The sequence below is a fragment of the Triticum aestivum genome, chromosome 5D, assembly GCF_018294505.1.
Source record: "Triticum aestivum cultivar Chinese Spring chromosome 5D, IWGSC CS RefSeq v2.1, whole genome shotgun sequence".
In the NCBI taxonomy this organism is placed as follows: Eukaryota; Viridiplantae; Streptophyta; class Magnoliopsida; order Poales; family Poaceae; genus Triticum; species Triticum aestivum.
Genome location: NC_057808.1, coordinates 220,293,431 through 220,307,502, shown reverse-complemented (window position 1 = coordinate 220,307,502; position 14,072 = coordinate 220,293,431). Strand labels below are relative to the sequence as shown.

General features: G+C 46.8%; 1 protein-coding gene across 1 annotated transcript; it reads left to right on the top strand.

Moving 5' to 3' along the window:
* The first annotated feature begins 11,252 nt into the window (after positions 1-11,252).
* Positions 11,253-13,784, top strand: LOC123124559 (probable purple acid phosphatase 20). Its single transcript, XM_044545149.1, has 2 exons — positions 11,253-11,636; positions 11,725-13,784. Exons 1-2 carry the CDS (start codon positions 11,372-11,374, stop codon positions 12,600-12,602), a joined length of 1,143 nt encoding a protein of 380 aa, XP_044401084.1. The 5' UTR covers positions 11,253-11,371; the 3' UTR covers positions 12,603-13,784.
* Positions 13,785-14,072: the final 288 nt, after the last annotated feature.

The following is a 14,072-nucleotide window of genomic DNA, read 5'->3' as shown; positions in this document are numbered from 1 at the left end:
CCAAATATGCCAAACAGTCACAGCCATGACTGTAGCCATTAGGTCAGAATAACGTGATTGCTTTCGTTTGCGCTGGGAGCCCCATCCATGTTTGTCGACACGCACTCCATGCCTGTGTCTGCCCCCTAATCACCTGGCCTCCACATGTCACTTACCCTCGCTCTCCTCATCTTCTTCCTTGGCAAAGAAAAGTGAAAAATCAGCGAATGAGGTCCTTCCCCTCTGATGTAGGGTGGAACCCTAGAGGGAGATCTTTCACACTTGAAGGGGGAGAACGAGAGCAAATCAAAGAAGAACACAAGAAGAACTCTCAAATAGACAAGATCCAATCACACATATGCTAAATCCACATACACATAGAGGGATACAAAGGTCCAAACCAACACAAGATGATAACAAAAGGTAACTAGTTCATCCCAATCCTTGAAGGAGTTGAGGTCTTGAATCCACTAGGGGGATCCCTCAAGAGGGGGCTTGAATCCACTAGGGGGTCTTCTTCAGTGAAGGTCTTGGACTCCAATGGATGGTATCTATCTCTCTCTCTCATGAGAAGATGCGGTAAGGAGCAAAAGCTCAACTAGAAATGAGCTAACACTTTGCTAACCCTTAGGAGGAAGTGAGGGTATATATATAGTGCTAGTACAAGTGGGGTGAAGGAAAGGGGGTACATGGGCCTCTGGCCCGGTTGTGCATGCGCAGGTGCCGGATGTCCGGCGGTTCATGAGGCACCGGATGTCCGGGGCACGGGGGCCGGATGTCCGTCCGGGAATCTGGCTGATGCTTCCGGGCTGGCGCCGGATGTCCGGGGTCTGCAGGATGTCCGGCCGATGTAGAGACGCCTGGCATTGTCTCTCTCTGGTCTTCTGGTTGGTGGCGCCGGATGTCCTGCCGTTGTAGATTCACAGCGACTCCACTTGAGGCACTTCTTGATCCGCTTCCGCGTGGACTTGTCCTATGCTTCGAGCATCTCCATGGCCGTCTCATCGGTTCCTGAGCATATGTAGTGTCTTTGCATTAGGTAGCGACCATGTCTCACATGAATGGAAAGGGGAAGCATCTAGGAGCGGGTTCACCTTGTGTCCAATGGCGTATGCTCGAGGTCTCATAGTATGTCCACTTGGGGCTTGGGGAGTAGTTGTAGTGTACATGGGGATGACCGTAGGATGCTCCGCATCATCCCCACCCTTGGGAAAGATCCGACCTCAGATCGTGAACCTCATCACCATGGAAAAGGTAGTCGTCGACGGACTTATAGTTGGACGGAGTGGAAGTCATGGCGCAATTCAAGTAGTCCAAGGTGTCTCCAGAATGTCATACATGCAAAAAGAGCAAATACATAGGACATTTGGAAATAGAATGGTTAACACGCACAAGGTGTCCATCAAGTAAGAATGGGTTCGTCCGATAAGATTGATAGTGACAAGGCACATGAAGCTTAGCCAAATGATATAGAATGATATATAATCATGAGAGCAAATTCATTTGGTGTGCACACAAAGGTGTTGTGAATGTGATTAATGCAACCATTGTGCAAAATGATGTCATGATGGGACAGTTTATTAAGAGCATGAACATCGCAATTGGTGCTCAGTGTGATTATGTGATCATGCAATTGATGATGGGCTATGTGATCATGATGTATGAATAGGCCATCAAGAAAGATCACAACAAATTTGCAAAGAAAGTGCAAAAGCTCATATATCATGGATGACATGGAAATCCAAGATGCATCAAGGCAATCATAATGTGAGTCAACCCATGAATAAGGTGCAAACTTGTTACATGTATTGTTGTACCATGGCTCGATGTGTGGCATAAGTGGTGTTTCGGTGGTGCTTCCAAAGTAGGTGCATCCACTAAGTTCGAGAACTCCTCAACTTGAAGGTCCATAGGGTCCATCTCAAATGTCGGTCCTCCATCCAATATATGTATCATGTAGACAAGAAGAAGGAGACAACAATGAAAGTATGGCCCATCGAATATGCCTTTTTGAATATGGCTCAAAGGGAAGGAGTTCACCGTATGAATTTTCCCGAAGATGTTGGAGTTGCACATCATGTACGCCTTCACATAACCAATATGTCTCATGCTGATAAAGCCTTTTGAGTCCTTCAAAGTGAAAGAACATGACAAACACTCAAAAAAACAAATGAGGTTAGCGGAAATGCAAAACCTATCATCCGTGGGGTGAGATACCCAACAAGTGTTTTCATTATTCTTATCATAAGAAAGGACAAGGGTGTAGGGCATGGTATGTAGGCATAAGATGCTATCACAACCAAAGACATGTCTCAATCAAATAAACATGCATCACAAGTAAGTTATTGAAGTCTCCAAGATCAATAATCATAGTATTGTTGCACTCACACTGGTGCGCGTTGGTCCTAAACAAACGGTTTTTAACCCCTTTCCGCGACGGCATTTGGAACCGTCGCCAAGTGAGTGTGGGCGATAGGGGGGTCCTTCCCACACGACCCAGAAACCGTCGGGGATATGCCCTCCTGGCACACACGCTCGGCAAAATGAGGTCGTGTGCGACCGGCGAGCGCTCAAATACGGAAATACGTACAGTAGAGCTAAAAAATACAATTATACAGGCGAAATTGTTTCCGGTCGCAAGTACATCCCACACAGTCAGTCCCCGCTAAACGTTTCCGTTCGTATGTACATCCCACACAGTCGCTCCAAGGAAAGCGTATCCGTTCACTGGTACATCACACATAATTTTTCCCGTTAAATCGTTTGCGTTATTAAATGTATCACACACGGTCCATAGAACAAACTGTGTGGCAAAGGCTGTCCATCACACACAATTTTTATGTGGTAAACGTTTGCGCAAGGTGGCCTAACGCAAACAGTTTTCAAGAGAAAGTCGTGTTGGATTGTTCATTGATCCAACACTGTTTATTCCTAGAAACCGTGTGCGTTGCCTGAGGTCATCGCCCATGATATTTTTTCAATATCCATTTGCAATAGCAAAACCCAATTAGCAGGCTAATTCACCATTAGCAGGCTAATTGTCCTATTATTATTAATCTATTTATTAATCTAATTGACATTCATATTAAGCACACAATATATTTCATTTCCATATTAAGGAAGCAGAATTTCATAATTGAAATACATCAGAATACAACATGATATAGCTTCAGCACTCAGCTACCCCATTACACAACTGCACCAGCACCAAGTTCCACATGCAACATGTAGAACCTTTCGAAATTAGCATCATAGACGGTATATAGACAGATGCATCTCATCTGGAAAACTGCTGAAGCGGAAGGCGGATATTGAGCCTTCATTCATGTTGAAGGTCTTTGCAACTTTAGGCCAGTGCTTGTGGATGATTGACCGTCCGTCCTTCGTCCTCTTCAGGAACACTTCAATATTGAACCGTGGGTGTTGTATGAAAACCTTCCTCGCCTCCTGACCATAGAGGTGGTTTGAGAGGTCATCATCAGTGAACTGCTTTGGAAAGGCCTGAAAACAAGGATGTGCATAAATATCTTCTCTATATTGGAAATGGGGCAAAGGAATAAAAAAGACAAGGTATAATAGTTAGTACCATCTTGTAGTGAACTGATGTCTTCTTTATTGTGCAGACAAAGATCTTGTTGTTTTTTGTCGCTAATTTCTTTATCCTAACAATCTTTCTGAGTTTCTTGATTTGATTGATATTCATGGACAACTCATTTCCCCATATGCAAAAAGGGTCAAACAGTGGGTCAAAACCTCTGACACCAGGACCTACATGTGCAAGATCAAATTTTTAAAAACCAAAATATTAGAATGGTTCATGCAATTGCACAATAATGTGCTATTAGAGAACGAACCATGCACGTGCTAACCTCGATTGTAAACCTCATGCACGTGGCTCACAGATTACTACAACAACAATTGCAGGTACAGGTAATGTGATGATCTGACCTGAGAGCGATGTTTACTTCTTTTGGAGTTCTTCTTCTGCTTCTTCTTTGTTCAGGGGATAGGTTCCTGGTCGGCAGCTTGGACTAGCAGGGTGGATGTCGTTTGAGTTTCTGTTTGTGTTTCATCCGTAGTCGGATGTTGTTCTCATGTATGTTGTTCGATGTATTCTTGTGGTATTGTTATGCCTTGTATGTATCCCCAGCTATCATGTAATGGTACGATGTAATGATATCCATCTTGCAAAAGCGTCTTCAATATGCGGATCTATCCTTGGTGGGACCTTCGAGTTCCTCTCGGATAGGATCGCATATTGGGCGTGACAAGTTGGTATCAGAGCCTCGATCGACCATAGGAGCCCCCTTGTTTGATCGTAGTTGGCCATTGTCGAGTTTAGAAGAAAACCATTTTTGGAGTCTAGTTATATCGGAGAGTAGGAATTCTTTTTACTCCTTATTCCCTTTGTCGCTCTGGTAAGGAATCGTGACATAGGTGTTTTGACTTACTCCTCTTCCCCTGCAAAATTTCTTTTGGATCACGCGGGCTTCTTTTGATCGTTGTGTTCTCTATCCTTTGTTAAACCGGAGCACTCCTCTTCGAGTTATTCCATCCTCTTTAAATTTTTGCTACGTCGATTCTTAGTTTCCCCAATGGAGTTCGATCCTTTTCAAGTTCAATCCTCAGTTCTTCTCAAACGGTGTCCATTCCTTCCGTCCCATACTTTGTTCCCACCCTCCCACCCTTTTTCTTCCCGGAGTCCGAAGTCTTGAATTGGGGATCCTCTTTATTCGTGTGAAGCCTCTTCATTCCGTCATCTATTATTTCAACCAGTGAATTCTCGTCTAGTTCATCATCGTTCATCTCGTCTTCCTTTCCGGTGGATTCAATTCTAGCTTTTCGAATCGATCATATTCTTCCTTAACTCAAAAAATTTCCCCTTGCTCGTTCGCCTCTCGCCATTTAATCACTCCGGAGTGCTGAAGACATCTCAGAGGATTCGTGTTTTGCGTTCTAGTTAATTCGAGGTTGTCACCTTACTCAACTCTTCAATTGTTCCGGTGCATCATCTATCTTCTTCAATTGTTTTCAATAGTGTTTTCTTTTCAGTGGGCCCTAACCCACAGGTCTTTTTCCAGGATCTTACTTGACTCTTCTAATTTTCCGGAGCTATTCCCAATTATTTTCAAAGTGTGACATAAGTATGAATTTCCATTAGTCATATGCCTTCTCCAAGATTGCTTTCAAATTCTTTTCATGTTTGGTTCAACCTTTCCTCTTTTCATTCTTCCGACTCAACAATTTTGGTGGTGTTTCTCGTCGTCATTATCAACACTTGAAGACCGAAGAAGAGTTTCTCTTAAATCTTGCTCCATTCTCTTGAAGATTCATAGTTCTAGCTTCATGCCATACTCAAAAATCTTTCCGATTGTGAGCAGTCTTTTCATACCTATCCGAAGCACTTTAGGATTTGCCCTTGTTTCTAGGTTATCCTAAGGCCATCCATTCAGAAGATTTCTTCGTTCTAAGTTTTCAGCTTCGTTCTCCAATTATTCGGAATTGATGCCTCTTCGTTAGTCTCCATATTCTTCCAGTGCCTCGTTCAAGTTTTCTTTAATCAGCTTGTGGTCTCTTCATTCTCTTGTATCTAAATTCATTCAAGTATATTCGTTCGTTTTCTAATTCTTTCCGGCGATTCATTCTCTTTTCTTCGTTCATTTTCATTTCTTACGGTGGTTCGTTGAAGAACTTCCCAAGTTTGTGCTATATCTTTCCTCAGTCCTTTTCAAGAGGAATAAGTTGCATGCCAAACCCGTTTGTAATCAATTAAAATTGATGAGGATAAGCATAACGTAATTCTTATTCTTATTTCATCGTGATCAAGCAATTCCTTCCTTCGGAGATTGTTCATGATGAATAATCTCTCGGTTCTAAGTTGGTCATCTTTTCTTTTCTGGAGTTCCAGGTTTTCTCGCTTGTCTCGTCGCGAAGCTCCATCTAAACCATCGCAAGGCTTCATCTTGTTCTTTTCAACCTTTGTTTTCTTTAATCCTTTTGTTTAGCGGAGTTCTTCAAGGTGGTTCGTTAAGGATTTAATTCATTCTTCAAGTCCGTCAAGATTCTTTTTGGAGCTCAAGTATCCCTCTTCTTGCATACCGAAGTGCAACTAATTCTTCCTTGTCTTTCAGACATGTTGTTTCACATCTTTTCTTTAGTCTCAAGTAAACAATCATTTCCGTTTGTGGTCGGTTATCACCTCATAATTTTGAGATGTTTTTCCATAAGCCCACAACAAGCTTATTCTTTTCGTTGTTGAATTTCCAACAACTCCATTTAATCCTTCCTTGCAAGGATGCTCCTTAATTCAATTATGCTGGAAGTTGTCTATTGTTCCCCCTTTTCTTTTCCTTTCAACGATTTAGCTTCTACTCTTTCGTTCTTATTCCTTTTATGTCTTCTAACCGGAGTGGTTTCACAGTCTATTTTATTAGTTGAGCTTTTGATTCTTGTCATAATCGCCGTTCCTCTTTTCTACCCGAGTGCTCTCGACTTCATCTTCTCTCTGTCACTCTTGTTTATCTTATCCTTTTTCTCTTCCGTCTCGTTCCTAAGATCTCGGGACAAGATCTTCTGTCAGTGGAGGAGAGTTATAACGCCCCGAGACCGATGCGCCAGATGTCTTTCGTTTATTTGCCGTCGTTGCCATGTCATTCGCTTGCTTGTCGCACTTTGCCATGCCATGACTCATTAAATCGGACATGCATCATGCTTGGTTGAGCATCATGCCATGTTATGTGTTGTGTGTTTACCGTGTTGTTTGCTTCTTTCCGGTTGTGCTCCTTCTCAATAGTTCCTATTTCGTTGCGATCATGACGATTCGTTCGACTACACTTGGTTCGTCTACGTTGGTTCGTATTCTTCATGGACTCGGTCTTCTTCCTAGCGGGATTTCAGGCAAGATGACCGTCACCCTGGATCTCACTACTATCTTTGCTTTGCTAGTTGTCTCGATGCTATCGTTATGTCGCGCTACCTACAACTTGTTTATCAAGCCTCCCAATATGCCATGAAACAACCTCTAACCTTTTCACCATCCCAGCAAACTGTTGTTTGGCTATGTTACCGCTTTGCTCAGCCCCTCTTATAGTGTTGCTAGTTGCAGGTGCAGTTGCAGGTTGTTCCATGTTGGGACATGGATATCTTGGGATATCACAATATCTCTTATTCGATTAATGCATCTATATACTTGGTAAAGGGTGGAAGGCTCGGCCTTTTGCCTGGTGTTTTGTTCCACTCTTGCCGCCCTAGTTTCTGTCATACCAGTGTTATGTTCCTTGATTTTGCGTTCCTAACACGGTTGGGGTTTATGGCCCCCCTTGACAGTTCGCTTTGAATAAAACTCCTCCAACAAGACCCAACATTGGTTTTACCATTTGCTCAACATAATAACTAAACATGATAATAAATTTGACGCGGGAGTTAGCGCTACCCGAGGTTCGTTAATCAACATAATACAGGGGTGCAGTGCTGATGGTGTTGGTCCCAAACGGGCAGCCTGCAGGGCCACCACGGGGAAACTCGAGAACTGGTTTTACTCGTAGCTTGTCTCATCCGGTCGTGGCCTGAGATGAGATACGCGCGGCTACTATCAGGATGTCGGCACGCCGGGAGGTCTTGCTGGACTTGTTTTACCATTGTTGAAATGTCTTGTGAACCGGGATTCTGAGTTTGATCGGGTTGTTCCGGGAGGAGGATTTTCCTCTGTTGATCATGAGAGCTTGTCATGGGCTAAGTTGGGACACCCCTGCAGGGTTTGATCTTTCGAAAGCCGTGCCCGCGGTTATGTGGCAGATGAGAATTCTTAATATCCGGTTGTAGAGAACTTGACATCGGACCCGAAATAAAATACACTAACTCATAAACGTGACCGTCTCTTTTCGAGTGAGTCGAGAAGAGAACATGGTGGGGTTATGTTTGAATGTAAGTAGTTCAGGATCACTTCTTGATCATTACTAGTTTGCGACCGTTTGCGTAGTTTCTCATCTTACTCTTGTACTCGTAAGTTAGCCACCATACAATGCTTAGTGCTGCTGCAACCTCGCCACTTATCCTTTCCATACCCATTAAGCTTTGCTAGTCTTGATATCCATGGTTATGGGATTGCTTTGTCCTCGTGGCTCACAGATTACTACAACAACAGTTGCAGGTACAGGTAATGCGATGATCTGACGTGAGAGCGATGTTTACTTGTTTTGGAGTTCTTCTTCTGCTTCTTCTTCGCTTAGGGGATAGGTTCCTGGTCAGCAGCCTCGACTAGCAGGGTGGATGTCGTTTGAGTTTCTGTTTGTGTTTCATCCGTAGTCGGATGTTGTTCTCATGTATGTTGTTCGATGTATTCTTGTGGCATTGGTATGCCTTGTATGTATCCCCGGCTATCATGTAATAGTACGATGTAATGATATCCACCTTGCAAAAGCGTCTTCAATATGTGGATCTATCCTTGGTGGGACCTTCGAGTTCCTCTCGGATAGGATCGCATATTGGGCGTGCGACATTTCGTCGAACATGTTGAGGACGCCGGTGGCCGTGGCGACAAGTAACGGCGGCTCCTCCATGGACGGTGACGGGATGAAAGGGGGAGGGGCACCGCCAGAACAGCCACAACGGCAGTCGCCGAGCCCTTCGTGTCCTTTGGTCGCGAGGTAGCAAATGATAGATCCCGTGATGACCTCTTCTCGCCCGCGCCACCGCATCGCTTTGTCAGGGCCTTGCTCTTCGGAGCGATGGCGTGGCCCGATGCAACTCCTCTGGCTGCGGCGGTGGCTTGTGGGGCCGCACAAACAACACGGCGGATAGGGGCAACCTTCGGATTCGAGGCAGCCATGGCGGTGGCGGGAACCACCAGCGGAGGTGATGTGCGTGCGGCAAGTGTGGCGGCGAGGATGGCCGGGTAGGCGGTCACGCGCGGTTGGGAGGCGGTGCGACGGTCACGCGTGGAAATGTTCATCATGGCGGTTGGGCCTGTGCGCACTGCGTTTTTTCGTCAGTCGCACGTGAGCTGTATATGTACTCCCTCCGTTTTTATTTACTCCACATATTAGTTTTGGTCAAAGTCAAGCTTTACAAACTTTGACAAAGTTTATAGACAAAACTATTAACATATACAATAACAAATCAATACCATTAGATTCGTTGTTGAATGTACTTCCGCATCATATAGATTTGTTATGCTAAATATTTATATTATTTTCTATAAATTTAATCAAACTTTACAAAGTTTGACTTCAGTCAACTCTAATATGGGGAGTAAATAAAAACCGGAGGAAGTATATTTACAGCACATAGAGGTGTATTTCAGGGCAGCCTCAAATTGGGACCATGGAATATAAGGACAGGGCAGATTTTACATCACCTGTTGATGGAGGCCGGTAGCACCGTGCTAGGGTAAACATCACATCGCTCACCATCTTCCGGACCGCCGAGTCCAAATTGCAAACTTCAGCGAACGCGCAAACCGCCCCTGGACCTCCGGAGCATGGCTCTCACACGTCGGCTTGCTTCCCATCGCCCAACCATAGCCGCGGTCGACGACGTCCCTCGTCTACTTGTGCAGGAAACGAAAACAAGTCGCCCAAGTCACCGCCGAAGCTGGCTGGCGCCAACGTCCGAAAGTCAGATTTCAGACCCGAAACACGTCCAATTTAAACTGACTTCCTTCGTGGTTGCCCACTAAATCATGCGATTCAGCGGCGTGTCCTGGCTCTACTATACCTGCTTATTCTCTACTATATACTTATATTAACCCTCGGACCCTCGTGTTCCTCTCTCCAGTTTGCTTCCGTTCTCTCGACCATGGCAACAGGGAGCACAGCGTTGGCTCTCATCGTCCTCGCCGCCTTCGTCTTGTCCATGCTGCCTACCTCGCTCGCCGTCACCTCGCCCTACGTGCGGCCCAGGTCGAGGGCTACGCTCTCCGTGCCCAAGGACGCCGGCGGTCAGACGCCGACGCAGGTATATGCTTTTTCAGTTATCCTTCTTGTATGGAAGTCGTTTCGAGCTTTCAGTTCCTGAAAGTTAAAATTCAGTATGCTGTGCATTTCCCTTATGATTATTCATTTTCCGCACCGCGAATATATGTTTTGGGTGGTTTGCACTTCGCTTCTTTTGTCGAACTCAAATCAGTACATGGGGTGAAAGAAAAGGTGATTTGGTGCAACCGTATAATTATACCAAAATCATAGTACTTCATGCTTCATTTTTTCTACGGTTTTTCGTAAATTAACCAGGCATTACTTCTTAATTAATCGATAAGGTAAAACTTTTGGCTACGTTTCAAAAGGAAAATAATTCATGCTTTATGTGCCAGAGCGTGTCATTCGTAGTGATCATGGTGTCCATCGTCCATGGATAACAATAGTAAGCAATTTCCCTAAAATAGAACACTAGGAAGTTAAGTTATTTTTTTGAACCATACTAGGAAGTTCAGTGAAAGGTGGCAATGGATTATGCTTCTTGGATACTGGTATCTTGGACCAACAGCATGACTGGAATCACACGAGGAGGCCAGCAAGGATCGCTTAGAGCATTTGCTTACTGTCAATCGCTCAAGAAAGCGAAGGGTAGAAACTGCTCGGCTTCTTATTTTGCACTAGAGCAAGCATATCAAACTTGCCTAATTTGGTCATTGTCACCATGACGTGGCTACTTCTACTTCTTCACGTATAGTACTCGTAGTCATGATAATTGCTCATTGTCCGTTTCAAATAGAAAGAAAAATGGTTCATCGCTACAGTACTCCTGAATTCCTGACGTGCACATGTAAATGGAATATGCCAAGCATAAACTACAACATTCAACATAAGTTGCTGCCATGTAGTGTTAAGGAATAGTTTAGTTCGTCATTAAAGAACAAACCGATGCATAATGTGCATAGGTGTGCTCAGTAAGGAGGATTTTCTATCTATAGTCAACTAGAAAATTACTATTATAAGTCGACTCAGTTGCATGTTACTCGAAGTTGCAACAAAAGTTTGTATATGCACATAATCACTATTGCACATTTCTAAGCAAAGCTTGTTGAAAGGTACCTAATTTCTATATAAAGATTATTTTTTTAGAACTACATACAGGATCGTGGACTTAAAGATTTTCTTTTCGGTTGACTAAACCATATGGAAAGTAAATGGTTATTACCAAACCGAACCTTATATATGTATAAAACCATACAAAACCGAAGTATAAAACCATATAAATCATAAACCATATAAATTGAACCGAATCAAACCGAAAAACTGAATGCAGACCCTGACTGATTTTGCATGTATTGACTGTACTGACCGGATGCGATGATTGAGCAAACAAGATTTCCAATTTTCGAAATGCCTACCTTGCCAATACTTTTTGTTTACTATACTTTCAGGTCCATATATCGACTGTTGGCCATGACGAGATGAGGGTGACATGGATCACTGAAGACGATGCACCGGCAGTCGTGGAGTACGGCATGACATCAGGCCAGTACCCATTTTCAGCGACCGGAACCACCACGAGCTACTCGTACCTAGCCCTCTACCGGTCGGGGAACATCCACGACGCCGTCGTCGGCCCACTGAAACCCAGCACAACGTACTACTACCGGTGCAGCTCCGATCCGTCGCGCGAGTTCTCCTTCCGGACGCCGCCGGCCAGCCTCCCCTTCACCTTCGTCGTCGTCGGTACTGCATCGAATCACATCACATCAAGTGCTCTTCAGTTTGGCATGATTTCTGTCCCTGGTTTCATGCTTCGGTGGGCGTCCTGCAGGTGACCTCGGCCAGACCGGCTGGACCAAGAGCACGCTGCAGCACATCGCGGCCGCCGACTACGACATGCTCCTCCTTCCCGGCGACCTGTCGTACGCCGACTTCCTCCAGCCGCGCTGGGACTCGTACGGCCGGCTCGTCGAGCCGCTGGCGAGCGCGCGGCCGTGGATGGTGACCGAGGGCAACCACGAGATCGAGAGGATCCCGCTCCTCGAGCCGCGTGCCTTCAAGGCCTACAACGCGCGGTGGCGCGTGCCGTACGACGCCGGCGACTCCCCGTCGGGGTCGAACCTCTACTACTCCTTCGACGTCGCGGGCGGCATGGTGCATGTCGTCATGCTAGGCTCGTACGCGGGCTTCGAGGCCGGCACGGCGCAGCACGAGTGGCTGCGGGGCGACCTCGCCAGGATCGACCGCGGCAGGACGCCGTTCGTGGTGGCGCTGGTGCACGCGCCGTGGTACAACAGCAACAAGGCGCACCAGGGGGAGGGCGACGACATGCGGGACGCCATGGAGGCGCTGCTCCGCGCCGCGCGCGTGGACGCGGTGTTCGCGGGGCACGTGCACGCGTACGAGAGGTTCACGCGCGTCTACGGCGGCATGGAGGACCAGTGCGGGCCGGTGTACGTGACCATCGGAGACGGCGGGAACCGGGAAGGGCTGGCGGACGAGTATATCGACCCACAGCCCAAGACGTCGGTGTTCCGGGAAGCCAGCTTCGGGCACGGCAGGCTGCAGGTGGTGAATGCGACACACGCGCTGTGGACGTGGCACCGGAACGACGACGACCAGCCGGTGGTGGCCGACCAGGTGTGGATCACAAGTCTCGCTTCTAACCCGGATTGTAACAATCGAGCGGGAGCGGGGGCTCAGGCCTGAAGCATTTAAACTGAGTAAATAGCATAAAACTACTAGTTTACAGGCTATGGTTTCAAAAAACTACCACTTTTTAATTTTTCTCAGATAACTGCCAAATCAGGGGTTGGCTGTTTCAAAAAACCCCAAATTCTCTTTGTTAAAAAATTAAACATGTTTATGACAGCTCGGGCCCGCCACTAAACACACTGTTTGGTTGACCATTTGTTTGACCGTTAACTGACTTGTGGGGGCCACATGTCAGCGCCTCATTCATAGATTTTTTACGGATTAGCCCTTACAAACATTTAAAAAAGCAATCGAGTCCCTGGAATCATGCCAGCCCACGCCGCCGCGCAGAGCCACGTTCGTTGCCTCCTTCCGCACTGAGGCCCGCCACGCCGCCACCACCTCCAATCGGCGCCGCGGGATAGAGCACATCGAGCCCCGCCTCCGCGCCGAGGCCGGCCATGCTGCCACCACCTCCAGCCAGTGCCACCGGACGGAGCTGGTCGAGCTGCTCCACCCACCTCGAGCCAGCGCGAGGAAGAGGGAAGGAAGAGAGGCCGCGTGGCGAGGAGCTTACGGCGGTTACCGGCGCGGCTCGCCGGCTAGAGGAGGCGGTGGCCGGCAAGGAGCTTCGCCTGGACCCTCGCCCGCCTGGAGAAGCCCCGCCTTCGCGCCCTTCCGCCTGGCCCGCGACCTGGCATGCGACCTTGCCGGGCCGTCTCCTTCCCTGACCCGCGACCTGGCTGCCGGCGAGAGCTCCACACGATAGCTGATGGCCAGCGAGCATGGTTGCGGGCGCCCCGCTCGTCTCGATCTGGAGCACAGCCACGGGAAGGACCCGATTGCCTTTTTAATTTTTTGGGGCTCGAAGTGGCATAGGGCGGCGGCCGGACGTGGCACAGGACGACAGCGTGGAGTGTGGTCGGCGGCCATGGCGGTTCTGTGCTGTTCTTGACGAGCAGGGAGAGTGGAGGAGAAGGGAGGCAGAGAGGAGAAGAGGAAGATAAGAAGAGACACTGACATGTGGGCCCCACATGTCAGTTAACGGTCAAACTAACGCTTTGTTTAGGTGTGGACCTGACCTGTCATAATCGTGATCAGTTGATAAGCACTCAGCGGTTTGGTTTTTTTGAAACAGCCAACCCCTGACTTGATAGTTATCTGAGAAAAATTAAAAAGTGGTAGTTTTTTGGAACCATAGCCTGTAAACTAGTAATTTTATGCTATTTACTCCATTTAAACTCGATGTTGAATGGTGTTGGATCGGTATCGAATACTCTTGACGCTTGTACTCGTTCCTGGTTAAATGGTAATCTCACACATGTAAATACAAATCTTTCTTCGGATTCGTAGAACATCTAGCGACGACTAAAGTACTCAAACGAGTCGAAGGCGCGTCGTCGTCATCGGCACATCGCCCCTCCCTCTCGATGGCGGATAAAACTTGTTGTAATAGACAGTTGAGAAGTCGTCGTGCTAAGAGCT